The 18,686-nt window shown below is 39.8% G+C and overlaps 1 protein-coding gene across 1 annotated transcript in view; it reads right to left on the bottom strand.

Annotated features, from left to right (window-relative positions):
• The window catches only part of LOC129708059 (leucine-rich repeat and guanylate kinase domain-containing protein-like), an 80,833-nt gene that overhangs the window by 11,890 nt on the left and 50,257 nt on the right, over nt 1-18,686 (bottom strand). The window contains exons 12-14 of the mRNA XM_055653603.1: nt 10,747-10,843; nt 4,193-4,306; nt 1,637-1,838 (exon numbers count right to left, since the gene is read on the bottom strand). Coding sequence (XP_055509578.1) covers nt 1,637-1,838; nt 4,193-4,306; nt 10,747-10,843 — 413 coding nt within the window. The remainder of the gene's footprint in view (nt 1-1,636; nt 1,839-4,192; nt 4,307-10,746; nt 10,844-18,686) is intronic.

Below are 18,686 nucleotides of genomic sequence, written 5' to 3' on the forward strand. Positions count from 1 at the left end.
AGCTTCCCAGCAACACTGGAACCCTATGTTTTTCATTAACTTAATCTGAATCTCATGAAGGGTAACACAATAGCGCAGAACTGGTAGAGCTGCTGCCTCAGAGTGCTGGAGACCCAGGTTCATTTTTTACCTAGAGTGCTTTCGTTTCCTCTGGATGCTCAGGTTCCCTCCCACATCCCAAATAATTGTGGGTTTGTTGATTAATTGGCAACTGTAAGTTGTGGAGTCTTTTAAATTCCTGGGAACCATCATCTCCAAGGACCTTAAATGGGGGCTACCATCGATTCCACAGTCAAAAAGGCACAACAGAGGAGGTGCTTCCTGCGGCAGCTGAGGAAGCACAATCTGCCACAGGCAATGATGGTCCAATTCTATATGGCCATCGTAGAGTCTGTCCTCACCTTCTCCATCATGGTCTGATTTGGCTCAGCCACCAAGCACAACACCTGGAGGCTGCAGCAAATCGCCCGATCAGCTGAGAAGGTTATTGGCTGCAACCTTCCCTCCAACTGTACACTGCAAGGGCCAGGAAGCTAGCGGGTAAGATCATCTCCGAGACCTCTCACCTTGGCCACAAACTCTTTGAATCACTTCCCTCTGGAAGGCAACTCCGGACTGTCAAAGCTGCCACAGCCAGACATAAAAACTGTTTTTTTCCCACGAGTAGTAGCTCTACTCTATAACCAAAAATCTGTAGCCTCCTTTTGCTCTGGTATTTTATTTAATTCACATGTTCAATCAATAATGTTTTATTATTAATGTTTTACGTGTCATTCCTAATTGTAACTGTATGTCGGTGTCACTTGCGGGGAGAGCACCAAGGCAAATTCCTTGTATGTGAATACTTGGCCAATAAACTTATTCATTCATTCCTGGTGTGTAGGAAGGGGATGCAAAAATGGGATAAGAAAACACTAGTGTGAACGGGTGATCGATGGTCAGAGTGGACTTGGTGGGCTGAAGGGCCTGTTTCTATGCTGTAACTTTCAATCAATCAATATCCTTCAACGTCTTTCAGACGAGATATTGGGCAATTATCAGGAATTAGTTGACTTCATTTAACAAGCTTATTTTTAATAACGTCTATAAGAATGTACTCATATCTTCTCCAGACATAACTTTGAGGGGAAGGTAACTATATATCTTTACTATTTATGGCAGGATCCGATCATCCCAGGCATCATTAATAGGGGGGAACAAATAAAACTGATTTTATTCATGCTCTCGGTGGAAAACTACTTGGTTAAATATACGAGAATAAAATAGAAACTGATTTTTTTTTAAAGTATAACTAATCTATTGACACCTGCATTAAGCTAAATTCTTGATTTTGAATCCATTCATGGAATTTAGCATCTTGGTGGTCCAGCTTCAGAGTGCTAATAGCAAAGGCCGAGGCTAGTTTTCTTCACTGTAGAATGACTACGAAAGAAGGCAAAACAACCAAAGGAGGGGATTTCCAGTGTAATACACCTGAACTTTAAAGTGTGATTATTTTAAACACTGGCTGATAAGTGTTGAAGCAATGGTAACCAGGTAGTCCAACCAGTAAAGAGGAAAGTGGGGATAATTTGGGCTCTATTCTTTGGTAATGTTTCTCTCCAATAATAAGGTAACAAAGAGATGGGTTCCTTACCAGAGTTAATCACAGCATCAAAATAGCCTGGAAATTCTTGGTTTATGCTGATATAATTATCAACTTTGGATAGAGCACGATTGATTTGTGATTCATTGAGCACGCCTCTAAACCTTAATCTTTTCTCGTGCTCTTCCTTATTGTTTGGGATCAGGAGAATGTACCGAGGCTCAAAGTATGTCATCTTCAAGCTGCGGACTCCCTGTTCAAAGATGGAATACAAAACAATTTAGATTTGTCTACTGTTCCTATTTAAAACAATTCAATTTCTTTAGTGGACTAAATAACATTATATTAAAAAAACTATTAGGTGAAGAGTCAGACTTTTTACAGTAGCACACAAAGATATTGTGAAACATGCACGTGATCTATTTGCCTCCAATCCCTGTGTATTCCTGTGTCTATTTATAATGCCCCTGTCCCACTTAGGAAACCTTAACGGAAACCTTTGGAGACTTTACGCCCCACCCAAGGTTTCCGTGCGGTATCCGGAGGTTTCAGGTGGTTGCCGGAGGTTGCAGGTAGTGGAAGCAGGTAGGGAGACTGACAAAAACCTCCGGGAACCGCACGGAAACCTTGGGTGGGGCGCAAAATGTCCAGAGGTTTCCGTTCAGGTTTCCTAAGTGGGACAGGGGCATTAGGCTTTTAAACACCATCCCCACTCTTGGCAGCGCTTTCCAGGCACCAACCACTCTGTCAAAAATAAAAATTGGCCCACACATCTCCTTTAAACTTTGCCCCTCTCACCTCAAAGCTGTACCATCAAGTCTTTGATATTTCCATCCTGGAAAAAAAGATTTACTATGTGGAAAGTTTATTGTTCCTTTAAGAATATTTCAAAACAATGGAGTAAAAAGTGAAATCATTGTTGCAATGTAAAATAAACTGCAGACTTTAGTTGAGAAACAAGAGCTGCTATTTTTGTCACACATCACATTTTTATAACATCCCATTAGATTTTACAAAATATCGATTACTCTTTAAGTCAATTCTTGTTATATTGGTAAACAGGTTGTACTAGATCGTGCTGGATCCCTGTTGCTGTTTAGAGGCATTTTGCCCACCCAACCAAGTTTAGTTGGTTTTGTTATTATTTATATTATTTTGCAAAACAGATGGAAGCTGTTGGCCATCAAGTCTTTCACAGCACTCAGAACATTCCCATCAATCCCACCCTTATCTTATTTTTCCCTGTAATCCATTCTCTCTCAAAATCTGATGATTTATCCCTCACTAATTCTCCACACCTGGCAGGGCAAACATAATCCCTGGGTCCACTCTATTAAGCCCAAAAGAACTTTAGCTCGATCACTATCATGAATGTGAGAAGATGCTGACCTGATCCGCTTAATCTCCCATGACATGACAACCTCTCCATTACAAGAATTAACCTGGTGAACCTTCATCACACTATCTGTATCGCAAGATATGATAGTCTGATTTTCATGTAAGACTTTTCACTTTCTCTACTAAGATCTCAACATTGGTGGAATGCCTTAAATTTCCTGACAATTGTAAACTTTTAAAACAAACATGTGATGCATAATGCTGGGACATTTAGACAATAGACAATAGGTGCAGGAGAAGGCCATTCGGCCCTTCTGGCCAGCAACGCCATTCAATGAGATCATGGCTGATCATCCACAATCAGTACCACGTTCCTGCCTTCTCACCTTGACTCTGCTATCTTTAAGAGCTCTATCTCGCTCTCTCTTGAAAGCATCCAGAGAATTGACCTCCGCTGCCTTTTGAGGCAGAGAATTCCACAGATTCTCAACTCTCTGGGTGAAAAAGTTTTTCCTCATCTCCGTTCTAAATGGCCCCAGGTTCTGGACTCCCCTAACATCGGGAACACGTTTCCTGCCTCCATCGTGTCCAATCCCTTAATAATCTTATATATTTCAATAAGATCCCATCTCATCCATCTAAATTCCAGAGTTTACAAGCCCAGCCACTGCATTCTATCAACATATGACAGTCCCGCCATCCCGGGAATTAACCTCATAAACCGTCGCTGCACTCCCTCAATAGCAAGAATGTCCTTCCTCAAATTTGAAGACTAAAACTGCACACAATACTCCAGGTGTGGCCTCACTACGGTCCTGTACAACTGCAGAAGGACCTCTTTGCTCCTATACTCAACTCTTCTTGTTATGAAGGCCAACGTGCCATTAGCTTTCTTCACTGCCTGCTGTACCTGCAGGCTTACTTTCAATGACTGATGAACAAGAGTTGCTAAAAATACCTAAAAATGGTTTGCTAAAAATAAACAATCAGAAGAACAGAAAAGGGTATATTGAGGTGATGGCTGAATTTGACAACGAGAATAAACATTTACAATCAAAACATTGCTGAAGCAAAGCCAAAATGCAGACTACATTGTTTCTCGTTTAACTGGAATACACCAACGAGGTACTGTTTTATCAAAATGATAAATATTTCCAATGATGCACCATTCTTCACATGTAATAACATTACATTCCTTCACAAACTATTACCAACAGAACTATATCTGTCATTACTACATCACGCTCACATGGCAACCTTCATACCTACCTCTAGTCCCATGTGAATGCAGCAGGCCAGACCCCTACTGGCTACAGTTTCCAGTGCATCTCTGCTGAGGCCAAAATAACATCCATCCTGCTTTACTGTCTCGATAAATTTCCCCTGCACAAATATATTCAAATAGAAAGAGCAGTCAGTATCTCATTGTTATAATGTCATGGAAAATAATAGCTAATAGCAAGTGTTTCACGTTTTGATTCAAAAACAAGTTTGAAACGGAAAATGGCAATGTTATCTTAATCCATCTCTGATATTTTCTTGCTTCAAAAATCATGTGACAATCTTTTTAAACAACTTTCGACCATTAGGGAGACTGACAAAAACCTCCGGGAACCGCACGGAAACCTTGGGTGGGGCGCAAAGTCTCCAGAGGTTTCAGTTCAAGTTTCCTAAGTGGGACAGGGGCATAAGGATGGCCAAAAATTGTAGCACAATCCTGTACTGTTTTTGCGCAAATATAGGTACAATTTACAAAGGTACAAACAAATCTACAAACAAGATGAGAGTTTTAGAAACATATACTAGACCAAGTGGTACCTATTTTGATCCTGTCACAAGGGTATTCTACCACTCACCCACAGCCCCCATGGGAGGCCTGGTCCCCCAACGCAACCCGTTTCCAATGCAATATTACACCCGTTTCCCCAACGCAAACCGTTCCCCCAATGCAATATTCCAGCACTCACCCATAGCCCCCAACTGCACAGGGGCTCATTTCCCCTTATTCACCCTCCCTCATTAAGCTTTTAAGAAAATCCTTGCTGCCAGGAATATAAAAAAAGGGACTGCAACATTGTAGCTTGCAATTCCACTTGTTTACTACTGGCAGGACTAAATGTCCTGGGATAGCAACATTGTAGTGAGCAGGGTTACAATCCCATTGTGACATTATTGCTCTAAGTGCCAGTGCAGAGGGAAGACATTTTTTCTCAAATTGGGGTTTTGTAAATTAGAAAATGTGAATAACTTGTGAAATATAACATCAATCTGAACGAAACGATACAAACCACCACATGACAATTGTGAGTAAGGTGGTCCAACAATTGTAGCGCTTAGCGCACCTATAATCTGGCGTAATACGACGACATCTCCGAATCAGAATTCACAGACAAGCACGCACGCGCACACACACACAGAAACAAACAAGATGAGAGTTTTAGTATAATAGATATATAGATGGATGTGTCTCAAAATCAGTTTTACCCAGTGTAGATCACTTTTGCATAAAATTGGACTAGGCATTTCATGACAATTTCCACTTTAACGAGGTTGACCTTTCCCTGGCACCAGACATACACCTAATTATATTGCTGGCTGCACAACACAACTGTCTACTCCAGCTGACATAAATTGGAGCTTAAAGATGCACACAGCAAAAGTCTCAGTACAACTAGGAACACATTGTTCTACATTCTTGCTTTTGTTATTATTTAATGTGACATTTTACTGCTTTTAGGAATTTTGATTTGGCAACCTCACAGTTGACACTAGACTGGTCAAGTGTCTTCCAAAGTCCAGAGTGTTCTGCAAATGATATGGATGACGTTCGCAGTGTTTTGCTGCGATGCTATTCATTCAATAAGTGCTCAACTGGTGAGGCTGCAGGTAGGGATAGAAGGAGTCTTTGCAACAGTAGCTTAAGATATACCCACCTGCACTGAGTCTTTTCCTGAGAGTCTTCAGAGATGCTACATCCTACCTGGAGCTGTCTGGTTACCAACCCATTTACAAGGTCTTGTTTTTTAAGACAGCCATCTTAGGAGATGTGACATCTTGTAGAATAACCACCAGCCACACTTGACAATGGACTTTTCATGGAGGTCAAGGCCATTTATCCTTGTAAGGGAATAGCAAATGGAGTATTGTGAGCAATTTTGGTCACCATATCCGAGGAAGGATGTGCCGGCTCTGGAGGCCCAGAGGAGGTTTACAAGAATGATCCCAGGAATGAGTGGGTTAACATATGATAAGTGTTTGATGACATTGGGCCTGTACTTGGTGGAGTTGAGAAGGATGAAGGGGCACCTCATTGAAACTTACCAAATAGTGAAAGGTTTGGATAGAGTGGATGTGGAGAAGATGTTTCCACTCTATCCAGGGAGTGTCTTAGAGGTCATAGCCTCAGAATTAAAGGGCATTTGTTTAGGAAGGAGATGTGGAGGAATTTCTCTAGTCAGAGGGCGGTGAATCTGTGGAATTCTTTGCCACTGAAGGCAAAGCCAATGGATATTTTTAAGGCAGAGATTGGTAGATTCTTGATTGGTAGGGGTGACAGGGGTTATGGGAAGAAGGCAGTAGAATGGGGTTAGGAAGGAGAGATAGATCAGCCATTATAGAATGACATAGACTTGATGGGCTGAATGGCCCAATTCTGCTCCTATTACTTATGGCATGAACAAATCTCTGCAACATCTCTCAATATACTGCTCATTGCAGCTTCTGGGAGGTCACCCAGACTCCTGGTGAATAAAGAAGTGATTTCCAATCTAATCATTATTTATAATTTTGCATCCCATGAAGATGTGGAAACTCAGTTGAGTACATTCTGAGATTGGTAGATTTTTGCACACAAATGGAATCAAGGTATATATGGATCAGGTGAGATAGTGAAATAGCCACTATCCTACTGACCAGTGTCCAAAGGCAGTGTTGCCTACATTGATTTCCATTTCATTTATTCTGAACAGCCTTCGCAATGTTGTCCTAAAAGTCCTATTCTGATTATCATTTGATTTTAGTCAACTAGGTTTCTAATCTTATTGCTGCTCTGTGTAACCAAGCTTTTATCTGGGAAAAATATGTAACCACACACAAGGGAATGATAGGTTTGTACTCTGCAGCAATACTTCCCATGGTCATTAAACTGCTGGCAGTCACTATGTAGAATCAGCAGGAGCGCTGGCCATGCTTAAGAACTTCTGAAAGGCTATGAGCTCTCCTGTGTCACCAGTAGTAAACTAATGAGTCATATACTCTAAGAGAAGAGAAAATTGGCAAACACTGGTGATTAAAACAAACAAATGGGATAATAAAAGGAATCACACAGCATGACAGATGGAATGCAGTGCACAGAACTCTTGGGGCTCATCAGTAACTGTTCCTTCACTGGAGTAAAATAAATGTTTTATTCCAGTTGTCTTAATGGTTTACCCTTTATTTAACTGGTTTGTCCTTCATCACATTTTGAAATTTAAATTTTGGGTTTGGATCAGAATTTTGCTCAGAAGTGAATCTGAATCAAGAAATTCAAGTCACACATCATACAGTTTATCTGGCCGACTCTTCTGTAATATCAAGCTGATTCGTACCAGAAAATAGAAAGGAGGTGACTCCAGGGTGAGAAATACCATGTCAGCCAAGATTCTTCTTCAGTTCAGAACTGCCCATGTCAAACAAAAATAGAAGGCGTATGGTATGAATACCTTCATCGATCGGGGCATTGAATTTAAGAGACAAAAAGTCATATTGCAGCTTTATAGGACTTTGGTTAGGCTGCATTTGGAGTACTATGTGCTGTTCTGGTTGCCACATTACAGAAAGGATGTGGAGGCTTTGGTGAGTGTGTTATAGAGGTACACCAAAATGCTACCTGGATTAGAAGGTATTAACTATATGGGGAGTTGGACAAACTTTGATTGTTTTCTCTGGAACATTGGAAGTTGAGGGCAGACCTGATAGAAGTGCAGACAATTATGAGAGACATAAATAGGGTAGACAGTCAAAATCTTTTTCCCAGGGTGAAAATGTCAAAGAATAAAGGGCATAGCTTTAAGGTGACAGGACCCAAGTTTAAAGGAGATGTGTGGGCAAAATGATTTTTTAAACACAGAGATTGGTGAGCCTGCAATGTGCTGCCAGGCATGGAGGTGGAGGCAGATATGAGGGTGATATTTATGAGGCTCTTGGATAGGGACATGAATATGGAGGGATATGGATCATGTGCAGACAAAAGATATTGTGGGCCAAAGGGCCTGTTCCTTTGCTGTACGATTCTATGTCAACTGCACATCCTCTCAAACATAGTTGGTACATAATCAATTAAACTGGGCAGGCAGAGAAAATAGTCTTGAAAGGGGCTACAAAGATGTGGAAATAAGAAATAAAGGCATTTGTCACAGGAAGATACACGAATACAGCACCAAATTTATGAAGCACAGTTTAACCAAGCTCTCAAAAATGAATTATGTAATACTTATCTCATTTAAATTACAGATTTATAATATGAACATAGAAATGAGTCACAGAAAAACTATCACACCGGTGTACTGAATTCTAGATTGCTGGGATAGGAAATCTAAGTACACGATTTCCAGCAAAATCTGTGCCATGATTTTGGCTGTTTCATAAGGAGTTGCAACACAGATGGTAGACAGAGTGGAAGCAAAAACTGAGGGCAGGAGTCATTTCTAGTCAATCTCAATTTGTTTTCATGCTTCTCAGAATTCTCTCTCTATGATCAATGGCCACACACACACAAAATAACAAAGGACCAAGCATATATCTTTTAAGCAGTAGGAAAGAACTGCAGATGCTGGTTTAAATCGAAGGTAGACACAAAATGCTGGAGTCACTCAGCGGGTCAGGCAGCATCTCTGGAGAGAGGGAATGGGTGAAGGGTCGCGACCCGAAACGTCACCCATTCCATCTCTCCAGAGATGCTGCCTGACCTGCTGAGTTACTCCAGCATTGTGGGTCTACCTATCTTTTAAGCAGATTTGAGGATCTCAGGAAAGTGAAGAGAAACAAGATATAAAATAGGATATTTTTTTAAACAAAGATTTGAAATCTCTCACTGATGTGAGGTCGATTATTGAACTCAATGAACTTTAACTTCAATAGTAGAAGTTACATAATGATTTAAGTTATGCACATATAAACACATTTTAATGTGCTTAATGATTATTGTGTGATCTTGTACATCTACTTGGTCTGCCCTGCATTGTTAGAGCTCTGTGTAAATGTCATAACCCAGTTAACACACAGGCACCAAACATATGGATTTGCAATATCTGTGATACAACATTTTGCAATCATAAATGGTTAAACATGGGATATGGGAATAACCGTGAATAGTTCCTTGAAGGTGGAATCTCATAGAGATAGGGTGGTAAAGAAAGCTTTTGGTATGCTAGCCTTTATAAATCAGAGCATTGAGTATAGAAGCTGGGATGTAATGTTAAAATTGTACAAGGCATTGGTGAGACCAAATCTGTAGTATGGTGTACAATTTTGGTCGCCCAATTATAGGAAGGATGGCAACAAAATAGAGAGAGTACAGAGGCGATTTACTAGAATGTTGCCTGGGTTTCAACAACTAAGTTACAGAAAAAGGTTGATTAAGTTAGATCTTTATTCTCTGGAGCGCAGAAGGTTAAGGGGGGGGACTTGATAGAGGTCTTTAAAATGATGAGAGGGATAGACAGAGTTGATGTGGACAAGCTTTTCCCTTTGAGAATAGGGAAGATTCAAACAAGAGGACATGACTTCAGAATTAAGGGACAGACGTTTAGGGGTAACATGAGGGGGAACTTCTTTACTCAGACAGTGGTAGCTGTGTGGAATGAGCTTCCAGTGGAAGTGGTGGAGGCAGGTTCGATGGTATCATTTAAAAATAAATTGGATAGGCATATGGATGAGAAGGGAATGGCGGGTTATGGTATGAGTGCAGGCAGGTGGGACTAAGGGTAAAAATTTGTTCGGCACGGAATTGTAGGGCCGAGATGGCCTGTTTCCGTGCTGTAATTGTTATATGGTTAAAACATCTCAAGTTGCTACCTGAAGGGTAAAGCTCATTGAGGGAAAAAAAGGAAAGGAAACCGACCGGTAATATTAAATGCGCATTAAACTTTATTAAAAGTTGTCTGGTTTCTTAAAAGTGTCTCCACCTTCTCCCCCCACCCTTCTCTCTCATTCTCTCCCCCCCCCTCCAAAGGACTTACCGTAACTGTGCCAGCCGTATTCTACCTTGCTGTTCATCACGGGTGTGAATTTCAGACAACGCACCCCTGCTTTCCCTGGCCCCCGTCTTTGAGATGTGTGTGTGTGTGTGTGTGTGTGTGTGTGTGTGTGTGTGTGTGTGTGTGTGTGTGTGTGCGCACAGACGGTCGTTCCGGTTCGCGGTTTTATCGCTGATGGTCGATCCAGCTCAAGGTTTTTCAGGAGAGGGCCCTCGAGGTTGGAGGTCGAAGACAGTCGCTGAAAAATCGCGCTAGTGGGACAGGCCCTTTAAGTGTTTTAACCAAAGTAGTCACTGTTATAGAGATTTGACAATAGACAATAGGTGCAGGAGTAGGCCTTTCGGCCCTTCGAGCCAGCACTGCCATTCAATGTGATCATGGCTGATCATCCACAATCAAGACTGGATTAATATATACAGTAAGTGATGGGTGAAGTGGCACAAGGTACATCAGATCCTGGAATTTTCAAGACAAAATAATAAAATGTTTTTTGGAATACATTGAACAGAACCTGGTGGGAGCTCCCAAAGAGTTTAAGAAAATGATGTAATATATTCATAATGCTCAATGTCAACTAATTCTTACCATTTGAATCATTTCTTCAAAGTTTTCATTGGACACAAATTGATATTCTTTTCCATTCTCTTCGCCATTGTAAGGAGTTCGGCTTGTGTGGCTGATGCTGAAAATGAAGTTGAAAGATAAGCTGCCACAAATTATTTTGCCAACATGGGATTGTTTTGTTGAAGCGTCTCTTAGCTTCAGAAAGCTTCAGAAAGACAGCACTGTAAGCGCGGGAATCAATTGAATCTAATAAAATAGATGTATAAATAAAAATAATGAGATAATTTAAAATGTCAGGGTTGGAAATTATTCAGTACATTAAACTTTTGCTGGGGACATTGGGAAAGCGATGTTTAAAGTGCGCAATGTGCAATAAATCAGTTAGAGTCAGCAACTACAGACTGCATCCAAGTAATCCAACACAAATTGTGGGATAAGGCCAAATTGTGGGATAAGGCAAAGCAAGATTTCTTCTACGATCTTCAGTTGTGTATCATGAACTCAGAGGACCTTAATCAAATTTCTGGAAGCCCAAAATGAGCAGGAGGACATCCAATTGTGTTTAGCAATTGGGTTTTAAATTAACTCCAATGCAAAATACAAAAACACCGTATCATGTGATTACATTTTTAAATCCAGATATCCTATCAATCTTAACAAAAATAAGTGCACTACATGCAAATTATTTTTCTACCTTAGAACCATCAATTTATATTAGCGTAACTTTCATACTAATCAAATTGCTTGGTAAGGAAGATTTTCCACTTATTTGCACCCAAAGTTAAGTGCTCTCCGCAACACACAATATAACGCAAGAGAAAAGATGTTTTGGTTACAGCGTAGTTATGAAATAAATACGTTCAAAATAATATTTTTGTGACTTTGCTTGGTGAATACAAATGAGAACTATTCATTTAGGAACTTGCCACATTGCCTGGCTCTGCACATAGGTAACCCCATTGGTCCTTAAGTAGACCCACTTTTTCCCTTGCCACTCTATCCTGCTATACATAACCCAACATTATGGGATTCTCCTTAATCTTATTTGCCAACATTTGTTTGTGAAAAAGCTGAAATAGCCTTAAGAGGAGGTGCAACATTTTATCTTGTAATCATTCTAAAGCCCCTGTCCCACTTTCACGATCTAATTGGCGACCTCTGCCAAGTTTGACCTGCACTCATACTCGCAGCATGGTCGCCAGGAGGTCGTTGAAGGTCGGAGGTCACTCTTCGTCATGCTCGTGTGTGGTCTCCGCGTACTCGTGGCCTCAAGTAGGTCGCTGCGTTTTTTCAAGCCTGATAAAAAATGTCCAGGAGTAAAAAAAGGTTGGCATGGAAAAAATGGATACTTTTTACTCGTAGGTAGGCCGTAGGTAGGCCGTAGTAGGTCGTGATGGTAGTCGTAGGTCGGTAACTGGCCCGAGAGAAAAAATTGCAACATGACATCATTTTATCATGTGATCATTTCCACTCGTAGCTAGTCGTAGTTGGTCTTATGTGTGGAAGACTGAGGTCGAGGGGGGTCGTAGGAGGTCGTAGACATAGTCGTAGGAGGTCGTAGACAGAGTTGTAGAAGGTTGTAAACATAGTCGTAGGAGGTCATAGCAGTTCTTTTACTTTGGCAACTCCACACGACCTTGACATTTTTTCAACTCGTCTAGGGTCTTCTAAACTCGTGGATTAGGTCGTCCAAGTGGGACAGCCCCTTTACAAAGCTCAGCATATCTTTAGTGAACCCAAATTCGCTTAGACATTTCTCTTTCCCCACAAAAAATATTTGCTAGACAAAAAATAATATATCTGCAACAATGCAAAATATAATAATGGAAGAACATATCCCTCATTATACTATAACTCCAAATTTAGAAAGTTGTTGTTATTACAACATTTCATATTCTGCACCAATTAAACCCAGGGTACTCGGTGATAATCCCGTAAAGATGTCAATCAGTGGTGAATTACAGGCAATTTTGTGGTGTTGTTTTACTCCAATTGGCCCTGGTTTGTGATGTGGTTTAAATTCACTACCGGTGATAAAAATAAAGACATTTCCGTTACACGAGTCTACATTAGACCTGAATCTATGTGTCAGAGATGAAAGAAAAGCATTCTAACTCATTAAGCCACTCTTTTCCTCAGTATTTTCTCAACAGCAATATTTTAAGAAATTTTACTGTTCTGTCTGGCTTTGAAAGATGCTGAAACCAAAGGGAAACAGATGTTCTCATACAAATTGGTTCTCAAGTTAAACCAACATAAAAGGAACAAAGCTATTTCTTTCAAATATGCACAGTAGCTGTGTCAAAGGTAATGGATAAAATTAGATTCCATAACTGCAGGCAACCAACAGTGCTTCAAAAGATATGTTCCAAATGTGGAATAATTTATCAACACAAAGCTCATTTTACACCAAAAAAAAAATGTGAATCACATGTTGCTTGTAAAACATTATTTTCAAAGACCACTTTAGAAAAAAAAAGTTATGAATATGTCTAAGGCTTTAGGCATCAGTATTTCTTTGCATCTCTAACTTGTGGCAAATTGCAGCAAACTGTAAGATGCCAAAAGGGTCACTACCATCCTTTTTTAAATTCTTTAAGATTACAATGTCACCAAATCATTTAGCAAATGTTGCATTCTTGAGCACTAATGGCAGTATTCATATTCTCGGATAATTCTTTACTTTTAACTTTAATTTGGAAGTGCTATAATTTCAGATGAATAATTGGAAGACACCAAATCAAACTGGTTTGCAGAGACTGGTATAACATGTTATTCAGGTTACAGCTCAACGCCGTGACAATAATCTTCCACCTGCTGGATAGAATAAGCTTACAAAATGTGGGTTCAAGTAAAATTACAGTCAAAGTAAAATAGGCAGGGAAAAATGAAATCATAGACTTGAGTAAGTTACTGAGGATCACTAATCTAGCACAAAAAATATATTGGTTCTGAAAAACATATTTAAATGCAAGTTCTGCTTGGCTGTGGAAATATTCATTCTAATATTGCAGTACATACATACTGCAATATTACTAGACACTGTGGTTCAATCCTGTCAAATGGTTAAATCAGAGAGAAAATAATTCTGATTAGTCACTTTAATATTGTGTTTGAAAAAGAAACAAACTGTCGGAGGGACACAGCAGGTTAGGAAGCAGCGTGAAGGGAAGTAGATGGATGGCATTTAAGTCAGGATCCTTCCTTCCTATTTAAGAAGGAACTGCAGATGCTGGAAAATCAAAGGTACACAAAAATGCTGGGGAAACTCAGCGGGTGCAGCAGCATCTATGGAGCAAAGGAAATAGGCAAGGTTTCGGGCCGAAACCCTTCTTCAGACTCAAAACTTCTGAAGAAGGGTTTCGGCCCGAAACATTGCCCATTTCCTTCGCTCTATAGATGCTGCTGCACCCGCTGAGTTTCTCCAGCATTTTTGTGTACCTTCCTTCCTATGCCTTGAAGAAGGGTCCTGATCTGAAATGTCGTCTGCCCACTTCCTTCCACAGATAGCCTGATTTCTTCCAGCAGTTTGTTTTTTTGCTCAAGATTCTAGCATCTGCAGTTTCTTCTTAAAATTGTGTTTGTTTAATTGCACAAGTATATAACAACTAGTTTGTGATCACAAGTGACTTGAAAATAAGTCCTTCATTACTGGGTCCAAATCCTGGAACATCGCTTTCTTGGTTCTCTCTCAAGCTTGTACTGGTTTGATTTGGAAATTTCTCACTGATCCCTCATCGCTGCTGAAACCTCCAACCCAACAGCACTGTGGGAGCACCTTTACCAGAAACATTACGGTAGTTCAAGAAGTAAGCTCACCATCACCTTTACAACAGCAATTAAAGACGAAAAATAAATGATAGCTTTGCCAACAGTGCCTAGAAATTGAAAATTGAATAAATATTTATTTTTTACAGGATCTGTCAAGAGGAGCAACAGGTGACAATAAAGAATCAGGCCCGGTGAGCCAAGAAACACTGTTGGAACAGCCTCAGCCCTTGCACTAATGCAAAAGGCAATGTGTGTGAACAATAGCAGACTGCAAGATCAATAAGCAAACTGACTATAGCAAATACAGTTATCTGACTTAGAGCGATAGACAAAGTTATCCTTAGCTATTAGTATGACTTCAGAGGAGTTGTTGCCTTTGCAGCACCAGGGTTAAGGGCATCTCCTTTGTGTTGCAAGGGAACATGGCCTGGGAGTGTAAAGAACCAGCTATTGTTGTGCTTGAGGGGAATAATGATGTAGATGGAACAAAGCGTCCAAATTTAAGAACATGGAGTCCAAATTAAGATGCAGAACCACAAGGTAAATAATCTCTGTATAACTTCCTGAGCTGCAAGCTAATTAACATACAATAAATAAAGTCAGAGAATTGAAAGTACATCTCATGTGAAAAATACATTTCAATTTACGGGACACTGGCAGCAGGACTTGGGAAATAGGGAGCTGCTCATTCATTTCATTAAAGATGGGAGTAACGAATCAAATACCTAGGGTTGTAAATCAGCCTTTAACCAAGTACCATGTTGGTTTCCCGTGAGGGGAATCTTAGAAAGTTAAACGACACAGTGATAATTCAGGGTAGCAAAATGTGCAATGATAACTTGCCAGAAAGGGTCAGAACATTGAAACATTAGAGTATACATTCGATTAGAGTCAGAGAAGAGGAAAATGTAAAACAAAGCAAAACCGAAGGGCCCTTATTTGGATACAGTTTTCATAATAAAATAAGTGAATTAATTGCATTGTCACCCAGATTGGGAATTGAACCTTTGGATCATTTAGCCAAAATGTTAAAGGGGCCAAGGTAGCCTGATTTTAAAATATTGGTTAAATTCTGAAGATAAGATGTATCTGAACTCAGAAAATAATAACATATCATCAGTGTTAGTAGAGCACAGGTAAAAACAATGTTGAGATTGGTTTTGGGGCCTTGAAACAGGAGTGGAAATCTAGTATCAAGTAGAAGTCAGGAAATTAGAGGTGATTGAAACAAGAATAATACAATTATTATGCAGGACTTAAATCTACATTAGACTGAATACATTATTAAGGAACCCTGTTTAAATGATCAAGTGATCAAATGGAATCAGGGGAATGTTTATCATTAGCGTGAGTTATACATAATACAAAAATTAGTCCTTATTACATAAATGCTAATTTAAGAGAAGACATCCTGTTTATATTGCAAAACCCCTTGATAAAGTGCTTGTGTAATAACCACAATATTTATTGTTGCTCCACTGGTCACTATGGTCAAACAGACAAGCTCAAGAATAATGACCATTTACTGTAACTAAGGTAATGAGTGGATGCAATGCTAGCTTGAGGAAAAGTGATCTAACAAAGATGCAGGACAAAGGTAAATTATCTGGGGTTTGTGGGGGGGGGGGGAAGTAAATTGTCAAGAAAATGAATAGCAGGGCAAAATTTAGCAAGCATTGCACATCCGAAACTCTTTACTGCTTCGATTATGGAAATACTTAACTCAATCAAACAGCAGGATGAAATACTTTAACAGCTCCGATTGAAAAGTATGAAAGGTAAAGTGTCCTTTCACCTCTACAACCTGGCTGGAATCTAGATGAGACTGATGAAATGCATGTGCGTTCTCTCTGACAGCAGTAAGAAGTGAAGTATGGGCAATCTCAATTTGGTTCCTTGCGCCTGTGTGTCAGCAGCATGACACAGGTCATATTTCAGAACTAATTGGTTATCACACATTCATTGAAGCTGGCTGCATCTTGTATTTATATAATACCAACTTCAAAATGGAATTTGTTGCATAAATAGAAACAATGACAAAATAAATATGCTGTCTTCAGTAGTGAATCAAAGAAATTGATTAAAGCATTGCTGCTAGTTGTTCAAAACCAATTTGTCTGGAAACAGTGGCTAATAATGCACTGTGATCTCATTAAGATAATTGAGGAAAGAAGCATTAGTGTATCTGACAAAGTACTGAATGGGAAGTAAATTACTCCATCCAAATACTGGGAACTTAAGCCCTTTCTGTGAGATGACCCCCACACATTCAATTACACTGCCATTCCAGTTTGGGGCCAAATGAGGTAGTTTTACATTTTAGTATCATGCTTGATACCAAGAAAGGTAACCAATCATAATGAAAAATAATTTTCAGCTCTGTTTTTTCTTTCTCATTACACGGCTCCATACTCAAACCAGCCACTGCTTAATCACTCGATGTCCAGGATACACCAGACCCGACCATTGCACTGTACCCTTGGCTGGCTTCCTAGATTCCAGATGCTGGTTTACACTGACGATAGACACAGATTGCTGGAATATCTCAGCGGGCACAGGCAGCATCGTTGGAAAAAAGGAACGGGTGACAATTTGGCTTCTCTCCGGAGATGCTGCCGATCTTCTTATTATGTCTGAAGAAGGGTATTGATCTGAAATGTCACCTATTCCTTCTCTCCAGAGATGCTGCCTGTCCCGCTGAGTTATTCCAGCAATTTGTGTCTATCTTCAGTGTAAACCAGAATCTGCAGTTCCTTCTTACACATTTGGTATCAGAGGTCCAACAGCAAGCAGTCCATTTGAGAAATCCTAAGGGAATCATAATTTGATGAGTCCACCAGTCCTACTAACACTGAGGGAATCTTGCATGTCCTAGCCCAATAATAATTGAATTGCAAGGGACCCTCTGCCCTCACCATCTGAAATTCTCTCACCTTGGTCAGTGTAGTTTGCAAATAAACCAAAGCAGCCAGGTTTGATTACCAATGTCTAAAAAGATAGATCCACATTCAAAATCCTGCTACAAAATCATTCTTCAGTCTGAAGAAGGGTCTCGACCCAAAACGTCATCCATTCTTTCTCTCCAGAGATGCTGCCTGTCCCGCTGAGTTACTCCAGCATTTATATTCTATTGTTGATCTTCTCTGATACCATATGTTATGTTAGAATATATGATTAGTATTGGGAGAGGGGGAGCAGTCAGCCAACTTAATACATTTCTGCTTCAACTTTGGAAATGTGCAATTTTAAGTCCTAAAAGCAGTGAAGCCATTTATATCTGGCTTTTGCTTTTATGAACCACACATTTTTAGCTAAAGGAAATTGCTTCGGAAGCACAGAGTAAAATTCAGACCTGTTCCCTATTAAATTAAATTTGTCATCTACTGCAGAATGGACTCTCGTGCCAAATGAAGAAATACTATGTGTTGCTGATCTATGGTACTCATTTCAAACCCTGTAAAGCAAGAACAACCTGATTTACTTTAAAGATGCACCTGGCGCTTAAATCAAAGATAAATGAACCACATCATGAACATTCAGATTCCAGCAACATGCACCAGACTTGGTCACTACATATGTTTTGAAATAATTAAATGAAAGACATATTTTGTTCACATTTAACAATATTCCTCATTTTGCATCAATATGGTGTTCACTAGACATGTATTGTAACTATGGCATTTCAGAACCATAGGTTATGACACCGTTTTTAAATACATCAGCCTCTGAGCTCCAAGTCACAGGTAGTTTTCCCCAAAACAGAAATGTAATCTCAGTACTTTGATGTTTAGATTAGTTATATATTTTTTTAAATGTTGCTTGTAAGTTGGCTCCTCCATATTAACTTCACTAACAAAATTCAGCTACCATCTAGGGTTAGCGCAATCCAAAATTACATAAACCTGTTGAAGACAACCCGGTTCATGTTAAAGTCCAATATCAAATGTTTATAAGGCAAGCTAATCACGTTCTTCTTGAAACATTGTGATTGCTGCATTCTAACAAAGTCACAGAATCCAAAGAGATGAAGGAAAATCAAAATCAAACAGCATAATTCCTTGTCTGAAATTTTCTTGGAAAAAAAGGGAAATATAGTGATTGTTAAATCAAAGAAAACCCTCACGGCCACAGGGACAAACATACAGACAGCACCTGTAGTCAGGATTGAACCCAGGTCTCTGGCGTTGTAA

The sequence above is a fragment of the Leucoraja erinacea genome, chromosome 22 (assembly GCF_028641065.1).
Source record: "Leucoraja erinacea ecotype New England chromosome 22, Leri_hhj_1, whole genome shotgun sequence".
Lineage (NCBI taxonomy): Eukaryota > Metazoa > Chordata > Chondrichthyes > Rajiformes > Rajidae > Leucoraja > Leucoraja erinaceus.